Source organism: Elgaria multicarinata, chromosome 12 (assembly GCF_023053635.1).
Source record: "Elgaria multicarinata webbii isolate HBS135686 ecotype San Diego chromosome 12, rElgMul1.1.pri, whole genome shotgun sequence".
Taxonomy (NCBI): domain Eukaryota; kingdom Metazoa; phylum Chordata; class Lepidosauria; order Squamata; family Anguidae; genus Elgaria; species Elgaria multicarinata.
The window spans coordinates 24,693,564-24,702,989 of NC_086182.1; the positions used below are offsets into that span (position 1 = coordinate 24,693,564).

At 46.5% G+C, this 9,426-nt stretch overlaps 1 protein-coding gene across 1 annotated transcript in view; it reads right to left on the bottom strand.

The window, feature by feature from the left end:
* Positions 1-8,986, bottom strand: part of ETS1 (ETS proto-oncogene 1, transcription factor) — a 121,184-nt gene extending 112,198 nt beyond the window's left edge. Inside the window, exons 1-2 of the mRNA XM_063138826.1 lie at positions 8,915-8,986; positions 60-204 (exon numbers count right to left, since the gene is read on the bottom strand). Coding sequence (XP_062994896.1) covers positions 60-204; positions 8,915-8,986 — 217 coding nt within the window. The remainder of the gene's footprint in view (positions 1-59; positions 205-8,914) is intronic.
* Positions 8,987-9,426: the final 440 nt, after the last annotated feature.

The following is a 9,426-nucleotide window of genomic DNA, read 5'->3' on the forward strand; positions in this document are numbered from 1 at the left end:
CTTTTGTGAAAGGAAAACAGAAATCAATCCCTCTAGGTATATAAAGGCACAACTCCTACCCGTGTTGTGATATTCTAGCCCTGTGGGCACTTCCTGAATGGCTGTCTCATCCCAGAGTGGGTAGATCGCCCTCTGCTGGTAGCAGGTGGACTGGAACCCACAGGTCATCCAAGGATCTTCATAGGGATTGACATCTCCCTGTCTCTGTGTGAAAGAGAAACACCAAGTTATAAGGAAGAAATCCGGTTTGGAGAAGAAGCTTCCCTTCATTTGCCAGACATCAGAAATTAAGCCAAAAGCAGATGACACCAAATGATTTCTGCACAGACAAATTAGCATGCAAATTATGCATTCTCCATAGGTTGTTTGATAGATTCTCAGACATGTTGATTCAGTGCATCCAATCACAATAGGACATGAGACAGCAGCCTTCAGGCTTCCAACTCCGTGCTGGCTCTTGGCTGATTGGCACAGCACTGTGGCTAGCAGTGGTTAAATAATATATGTACCACTGAAAGTGTGGCATCACTCAGTGCAGGTTTTCCCACTCCGCATAGCATGCAGGATTTTATGCCCTGCTTATCTTCTCTAATTTATTCTGTGCCTGGTAGCCAGAGGGAGGGTGTGAACTAGTGCTGTGCTCCACTCTGGACCCCCAGATCCAGAGCGGTTTGGTTCAGAACCCCTAAATTCGGATCTGAATCAGGTCGGGGGAGGTTCGGATCGGTTCAGATTGAGGGGATGATCCAATTTGCTTCAAAGTCAGCATGCACAAGGCCCTATGTGGAACCTATCATGGTGCACAGTTACACACATGTATCTTGAAAAATGAATGCAGTTTTCTAAATGGGGAGAATTTTTTAAAAAATCCTAAAAATCAAGGGATGATCCGATTTGCTTCAAAATTGGCATGACTAAGGAACTATTTAGAAGCTATTATGATGCCCATTTTCATGTTCCTATCTTCAAAACTAAAAAAAGTTATAGGCATTTTTCTTTTCCAATGTAAGTCTATTGGGGGAAATCTGGACCTCCGGATCTTGCTCTGGATTCAGATCCAGAAGAGGTCCGGATCAATCCGGAGCAGTTCGGACCCAATCTGGAAGGTCCAGATCAGGATCCAGAGCAGATCAGGGGGTCCCTGCACTGCCCTAGTGTGAACCCTACATAGAACATTGTCTCCATTCCAATATCTCCAAAGCATTCATGATTGACTTCCTCTTAACCACTACATTGTGGTTAAGAAGCACCTTGGATAGCTGCTTTAGAGTTCTGACTGAAACCCAGAGTGGATTCACAACCCCAACAAGATCAGAGCCACCAGCCTCTACTGCATGAAGTAATACACCTTACTGTCTAAAGAGAAAGGGCAGAGGGTTGGCTTTGTTAGAACCTTTAACCCAAGAGTCTAAAATTATCCAGCTGAACCACTAACCCGCCTCACAGGCCTTTTCTACACCTAAGGATCATCCCAGGAAAATAGAGGGATCATCCTGCCTGCTCCCAGGATCCCCTGTGTGTCATTTGCATGCACAGGGATGATCCCTGGAAAAAAGGCAGGTGTAGAAACAGCCAGAGTTTGGGCATCTCTGCCTTTGAATGAACTGGAAAGTGCTAGTATATTCAGACTTGGGGGGGGGGGGGGGTTGAAGGGGGAGTTAAAAGAAAGAAAACCCAAACTAAGTGTGTCACAACAGCTGCCACACAGATAGACTTTTGCAGCTTGCCCTCACAGCTCCTGCTTTCAAAATGGAGGATGGCTTTGTGAAGTTTTCACAGCCACACCCACATCCTTCCTCAACAATAGCTACACTTCCGCACATCCATGAGCCTTTCGCACTTGAGAGAGCGAAGGAAGGCTTGCTTAGCTGTGCAGCGACCGTAGGAAGTGACAGGAAGGCAAAAAGAATTTTAGGCATACGAGACATAAGACATCAGGAACTAGGATTTTTAAAACAATGAGTCTGGTTTAAATATAGATTTTAAAAAATCTTCTAAAGTTGCAAGAACAGCACTGGAACAACTCTGGGGTCAGAAAACAGAGGTGTCTTCTGTTGCAAATACTTTGTCATTATTACTGGGTGAATTTGCAACCTTAAGAGCCCAGTCATTGGCTTGGACACCTGTGGGGAGTAAAAATTGCCTTCAGGTAGACCGGAAAATCTTCCGATATCCAGGCATATGCAGCCATATCTACAGCTGCCATAGTGCTGTTGTAAAGTGTTGCATACTTGCATGGGGCTAGGCTATGATGATTTTCTCATCCATCTGCCCATCAAGGTTAGGCATGGTTGGGCACCTACAGAAGTCTCAGACACCTGGGGACAAAAGTCCCCTGGCCCAAACAAGGGAGATGTGAGAAAGAGGAGAAGTAGATGCCGCTGACCACTTGCTCACTGGCTCTCTGTCTATGAAGACGAGAAAGAGGATGAGGAGACATAACAGCTGCTGACAAAGGCAGTGAAAAAGGGGTCTCAGTGAGAGAGGGGACCCACTGAGTGTGTCTTGTCCAAGGGGCCTCAAAAACCTGGAGTTGGCACTAATCTGCCCATCTTAAACGACTCCTGGTTCTTTAAGGTTAGAAGGGACCCAATAGCTCTGTGACAGAGCTCTGTGTAAGGAAGGAAGGAAGGGAGGGAGGGAGGGGAGAGAGAGAAAAGGAACAGTGCTATGTAAACTGCAGGAGTGTTTTTAACTTTACAGGTGAACCAAAAGTTTGTTGCAGAATTTTTTCACTCAAAACTCGAGCCTCAGGGTGGGGAGGGTTATGAAGCCCCTTACCTTTCGGGCCATTTTGTTGCCTGTTTCACAGACACAACAGTGTCCATCATGCTCCCAGGAATCCTGGCTGCTGGTGGACACCATTTCCCACATGTTCAAGACTTCAGAGTAACCGCACTGCCCTCACTCTGATTCGGGCCCATGGCAAGGCCATGTCATCATGCAGCACCATCATGAAGCCATCAGAGCGAGGGCCATGCTTCCTGCCCTCACGCTGGAGCTTAGTGGTGGCGGGAAATACTGTCGGCCAGGAATCAGTGACACAATCACTGCCACTGGAAAGTTCACTCCACACTTCACCAGTATTGACGCTCCCACCATCAAAGTTTCTAAAGTTCCTCCTACCATCACATCCTATGAACAAAGGTGAAGTTGCAGGAGAGATTTCAGCTTAGCACGTTGTGATAAAATCACCTACTTGTACGGTTAATCTGTTTTATTACATTAATATTAATGCATTTAGTTTTGCAGGAAATGTATCTACAGGTATGAAAGGGTTAACTGTGGGCAGGATGGGGCTTGCATGTGATTGGCTGTTTTAATTCTGTCAGGAGGGGAGAGTAAGTGATGTCACAGGAATTTCTGTTCTGGCAGTTTGTTGAGCGGAGATCAGGATTGGAGTTCAGTGGATTACCATCTTATTTATTTATTTATTTATTGCATTTCTATACTGCCCAATAGCCGAAGCTCTCTTAGTGGGGGAGGGAAGATTTGAAGAGGTAGTAAGGCAGGCTTAGGCTAATGAACAACATCTATGTAAATAATATTAACATCTATAACACTGGAACAACAGCTCGTAAATATTAAACTTTTATTTTACGTTACTGAGTTAAATCCATCTGCCAGCCTGGTCTTTGTTTACACTACCTCATACTTGAACTCATAATAGTCAGCACTCACTTCCCCAAATTAGAAATAATACTACTGATAAATTTGACACACTTGGGATTGAGTGTGGCTGAGTAAAAGGTTAACTAATTCAGTGGGTCCTGCTGATTTGGCAGTGATGTCCCACTCCTTAAGCTTACTATGCTAGGTGTGAAAGAATAATTGGGGGAAACCTGGGTAAAAGGAGGTACAGATGTTACACACTTCTTTAATAGCCCATAGCTATATGGGTGGAAGGCAGAAGAAGCCGTGAACTTCTTAGTTCCCTTTCAGACTTGCTACATTGGTAGACCCATGGGGATTTACCCGGTGTAGTTGGTGGCAGCTGCAGGCGTAATGCCCCATAACGAGACTATATTGAAGTTCAAGTAAAAATGGCGATGACTCAAAATTGCACAACATGGAGGTCCTGGGTCTTCTGAGAAGGCAGAAAGATGTTGTGATGGGCGCTGCTAAGGTGTTTGAGCCTTAGCAGCTCCCCAAGGACGTCAAGTGCTGGAGCCAAGCATGGTTCTCTTCCTGTCTTCTAACTTTAAGATAGATTTTATGAGAAATTCATGGAAGGAGGCCAAGGTTGGGGCAGGGAGGTCTGAGATACAATCCTGCCTCTTCCCACACCATGCATTGCTTTTACTCAGTTTGTCAATCATCTGCATTGACTTGTAATTTTTAATACTTCTTTGGTTTGGTTCATATCTAGCAATATATTTCAGGATAGGGTACTTAAAATGTGAGGGGAATCAGTCAGTGTTATGTCAACAAAGACACTGGGAATGTCTTTGCCAGGCCCAGAATGCCAAGAATTATTAATCCCAGCCTGACTAATGCTTACCAAAGAATTTCCATGCAGGCTCAGCTTCCATTGATATCAGAAGGTATTAGGATCAAACTACAACATGTGAAATCTTAGCTCTGTCGTATTGACCGCAACGTTCCCCAGGGTGAAATAATGTCGACAGGCGTAGAGTCAGAATGGCTCATCGTAGAGTCAGAATCCTTAAGCAACGCAATTGCCAAAACTGGTATTAAGTTTGGATATCATTATCCCATCATGAAATGCAACTACTAGTCTGGATGTTATCAGAAGTTTGCTCCACTGGGGCCCTCTTGAATATCCAATAGGACCAATGCATATCTATGGTGAAGATGTATCTACATGTGCAGTGCCAAATCCAGATTCTTTGTGTGTGGGGGGGGGGGGACCTTGGGCAAGATGTCCTCTGTGAGTCCCCCTCTATGAGCAGGCCCACCTCCTCCCCTCACTACTGCCTATTCACTTGCACCCTCCTTCTGGGCCCAATCCACAAAACAGACCTTTTAATCCAACATAAATGGGGCCTTTATGGCCACCATTTACACAATGTAGGAAATACGTAATTTCTAGAGCCTCCATTGTGCACAACAATGGAGGCTTCAGACAATGGCAGACAGCCCCACAGTTTTGTCGGACACTTGCTGAGCTGCAAAGGATGTCACACAGTGTCACGAGTGGGAACAGGCGGCGGCAGCAGCTTAGCAGGTGTTGGATGGTGCTGGATGTGGGTAAGTCTGTCCATACCTAGCTGTCAGGAGGATAGTCATGGCCAGTGAAGAGGTCAGCATTTATGGGAGTGACCAGTGGGTGTGAAACTTCTTGTATTTCCCTGCCTTCAGGGTCTAGTGCGACAGAGGATGGAGGATCTGGCAATATGGTTATTGTGTGATCTCCCTCTCTGTCTACACATGGCGTGTGATGTCCTAGGAGGAAGAGGACACCACGCCCGCCATTTTGTTTTTTGTTTTTTAAAGGAGAAGGAGCGCATGAGCACTCGACCACCAAACGTGAGAGTTTTTTAAATAAATAAGTAAATAAATAAATTCCCTGCTTCCTCCACCTCACCCCTGATGGGCACAGAGCTCCTAAGGAGCTCTGTGCCCAGGTCCCAGCTCCTCGCGGTTACTCACAAGGAGCTGGGACAGCCCATTATGCCCGGCCACACATTCCGCGGTCTCGGGATCATCCCAAGACCATGGAAAAAGTGGGCTAAAATGGTAGGGTGATATCCTGGGCCAAGGGAGGGATCGTCCCTCCCTGCTCCCGGGATCCCCTGTGCATCATGTGAATGCACAGGGATGGTCAATGGGATATCGCCCCATCTAGCCATGCCCTAAGGTGTCACCCCAGTGCTAGCTGCAGTCAAAGTAAGGGCAGACCAGGTTGCAGGGGATGTGACTTCAGTGAGGCAAAGTAAACTTGGGAGCCTCAAAGCCCAGAGAGAATGCAAAACGTGTCATTGGCAGAGGGTCTGCTGAGCCTGCTGTTACTTTGGGATAACAGGAAAGAACGCTTCCTTCCCCTGAACTCCGCTTTGGCGCAGCCTGGCCATGCATCCAGGCGGTTGCCGTGCGCTGACCTCCCCAACTCCTGACACCTCCCAAGCTGTTTCCTTGTCGCGTCAGCTCCATAGATGGACAAATATGAGCTGTTTTCCTATTGTGTCGTTATTATTATTATTTTAAAAAGCCTTTCTTCTTGAAGCTAGCTTGTGGTGGACAATGAGGAAGTTTAACTTGATGCATTATTTCTATGTCATGGGGGTTTGCTTGGAGATTAGTGGCAGCTGGTTTACAAAATTGTGGGATTGCCATTTTAAGTGATGCCATGAAAGTTTTTACACGTGTGAAATTGCTGACTCTTGAAACCCTCCGGTCCAGTACTCAGGTAGGGTCTAAGGGCGGAGCCAGGTACAGATCAGGTGGCGACCAGGGGACAGAGCTCCAAGGTTATCTGAAAGACCGCATTCTCCCATATGAGCCTGCCTGTGCTCCGAGATCTTCTGGGGAGACCTTTCTCTCAGTCCCACCAACATCCCAGGCACACCTGATGAGTACGCAGGAGAGGGCCTTTTCAGTGGCTGCTCCAAGGCTCTGGAACTCCCTTCCCAAGGTGGCTAGGCTGGCTCCCTCTGTGCTACAGTTTTGGAGGCAGGCAAAAAAAGTTTTTGTTCCGGCAGGCTTTTAGAACTATTCTGGAACTGTGTTAATTGGAATTAGATTTCTCCCCTCCCTCTTTTAATCTGTTACTGTTTTTTTAAAAAACAAACAAACATGTTTTTAATTTTACTGCAGGTTTCATTCTATTTTATTTTTGTAAATTGATATTTATATGTTTTAATTGTACATGTTTTATTCTTGTAAACCACCTTGAGTCCCAGTACTCGAGGAAAGGCGGGATATAAATAAATATAATCATCATCATCATCATCATCATCATCATCATCATCATCAGCAAATCCTGAGAGGCTGGCCAGCGGTTGAGGGCAATAGGTTGGGGATAAGGATGCAGTTCTCACAGACCCAGGGGTAAATCCTGTTCTAGACCTCCAGTAGTATTTTTTTATTGGGATTGAAGTGCGCTGAGAACTGTTAGAGCACGTTCCACATTCCGTATGCCCCTTTTCTAGCGTTATCCCCCACTTCCCATTCCACATTATCCCAAACGCCGCAACAGAGGTCATTGGGTGTGCTAAAAAGTATAAATGTGCAAGAGGGATATAGCGTCGTCTTGATGGGTTCGTATCAAGATGACACAGGGTGTAGATTGGCCCTTGCACAAAAGCAGTTTGTACATTAAACACAACTTTAAAAGAAAACTTTTGAAAAAGAAGGTTAAGGGAGCTTTACCAGCATCTGGCCCCAAAGCAAGGAAATCAGCCGAAACACACCCACCCACCCCAATTGATTGGCAACTCCTAGAGTGAAACAAGCCTTATAGGTCAAACACTGCAGAGATCTCGTATTACTCAATATGACTTTTTTTCAACTGAGCCGTTCACATCTCCGGCTGTGAGTCACTGGGGCTGTGGAGGTTATACTTGAGATGGGGAGCAGAAAGGAGTTTTTAGCTCACATGCCTCCCCCACCTCCCTAAAGCACATATTGCATTTAAAACAAATCAGGACCTACACACAGATTTCCGTCTTGATTGAAAAAGGAGGAGGGAAAACATACTGTGTTGTCCTGGGACTGCAGAGCTGAAAGGCAGCGCACTCTGATCTTTGCCATGCACCAGGGGACCAATGGCCAAGAGCAGAGTGTGCTGCCTTTATGCATGGTGTGGAGAATGTGGACAGGGAGACATTTCTCTTCCTCTCTCATGTTACTAGAATCCGGAGTCATCCCATGAAGCTGATTGGTGGGAGATTCAGGACAGACACAGAGCATAGTTAAACTATGGAATTCACTACCATAAGGTGTGCTGATGGACACCAATTTGGATGGCTGTAAAAGGGGGGTTGGTTAAATTCCTGGAGGAGAAGGCTATCAATGGCTACTAGTCCTGATGGCCATGTGCTACCTCCAGTATCAGAGGCAGTAAGCCTATGTACATTAATTGCTGGGGAACGTGGGCAGAAGGGTGCTGTTGAACTCATGTCCAGCTTGTAGGTTCCTGGTCAACAGTTGGTTGGCCACTGTGTGAACAGAATGCTGGACTAGATGGACCCTTGGTCTGATCCAGCATGGCACTTCTTATGTTCTTAGGCAGGTTTCTTAGAGAGGTTTGCTTTTCCTAATTACTTTTATCATAGAATCATAGAATAGCAGAGTTGGAAGGGGCCTACAAGGCCAATGAGTCCAACCCCCTGCTCAATGCAGGAATCCACCCTAAAGCATCCCTGACAGATGGTTGTACAGCTGCCTCTTGAAGGCCTCTAGTGTGGGAGAGCCCACAACCTCCCTAGGTAACTGATTCCATTGTCATACTGCTCTAACAGTCAGGAGGTTTTTCCTGATGTCCAGCTGGAATCTAGCTTCCTTTAACTTGAGCCCGTTATTCCGTGTCCTGCACTCTGGGAGGATTGAGAAGAGATCCTGGCCCTCCTCTGTGTGACAACCTTTTAAGTATTTGAAGAGTGCTACCATGTCTCCCCTCAATCTTCTCTTCTCCAGGCTAAACATGCCCAGTTCTTTCAGTCTCCTTTCATAGGGCTTTGTTTCCAGACCACTGATCATCCTGGTTGCCCTCCTCTGAACACGCTCTGAACACCCCAAAGTTAATTCTATGAACTTTGGGGTTCCCTCAAGCCTGCTGATACTGCCTCTCTAGTGATGCCATTTTAGCTCCTTAAGGATCCACACTTGGAGAATGAGTTTGCTATTAGTATATGGGTTTTGAGATGAGCTGGCATAGGGTCGTCCATTGCCACATTCCCACCCGCTCCAACCACACACACAATATTGTGTGCCAAATGAAAACCTTCCTTACCATCATCACAGGGCGGGCTAGAGGATAAGGAGCTGGACATCCAATAGTTGTGTCCATGTAGTAACTCATCATCGCTGAGATGCCTGCAGAAATGGAAAAGGGCTTGTTAAATGAATTCCTGAGACTCCGACATGAGGCAGAAGATGCAGGAAACCCACCCATCATCACCTGCACTGGCTCTGTGCATTATTGGCATCAGACTTCTGTAGACATCATTCTAAAACAGTGATTGTCAAACTTTTCCCCCCACCCGACACCCCTTGAAAATTGGCAGAGCCGAATCGGGTCGGGGAGCTGCGGATCAAGTCGAAGCGGATCAAGACAAAGCAGATCAAGACAAAAAGCGGATTGCTTCACCTTGATCCGGAGTTCCAAACACAGGTAAGTGGGGGGGAGGAGGCTTACCTGGCATCGCCAACTCTATTGCAGTCCATGCGGCAATAGCGGCGGAGCCAGATAAGGGGGAGGGGGCTTACCTGCCTCCGTCGTGGTCCAACGGCAGCTTCAACTGA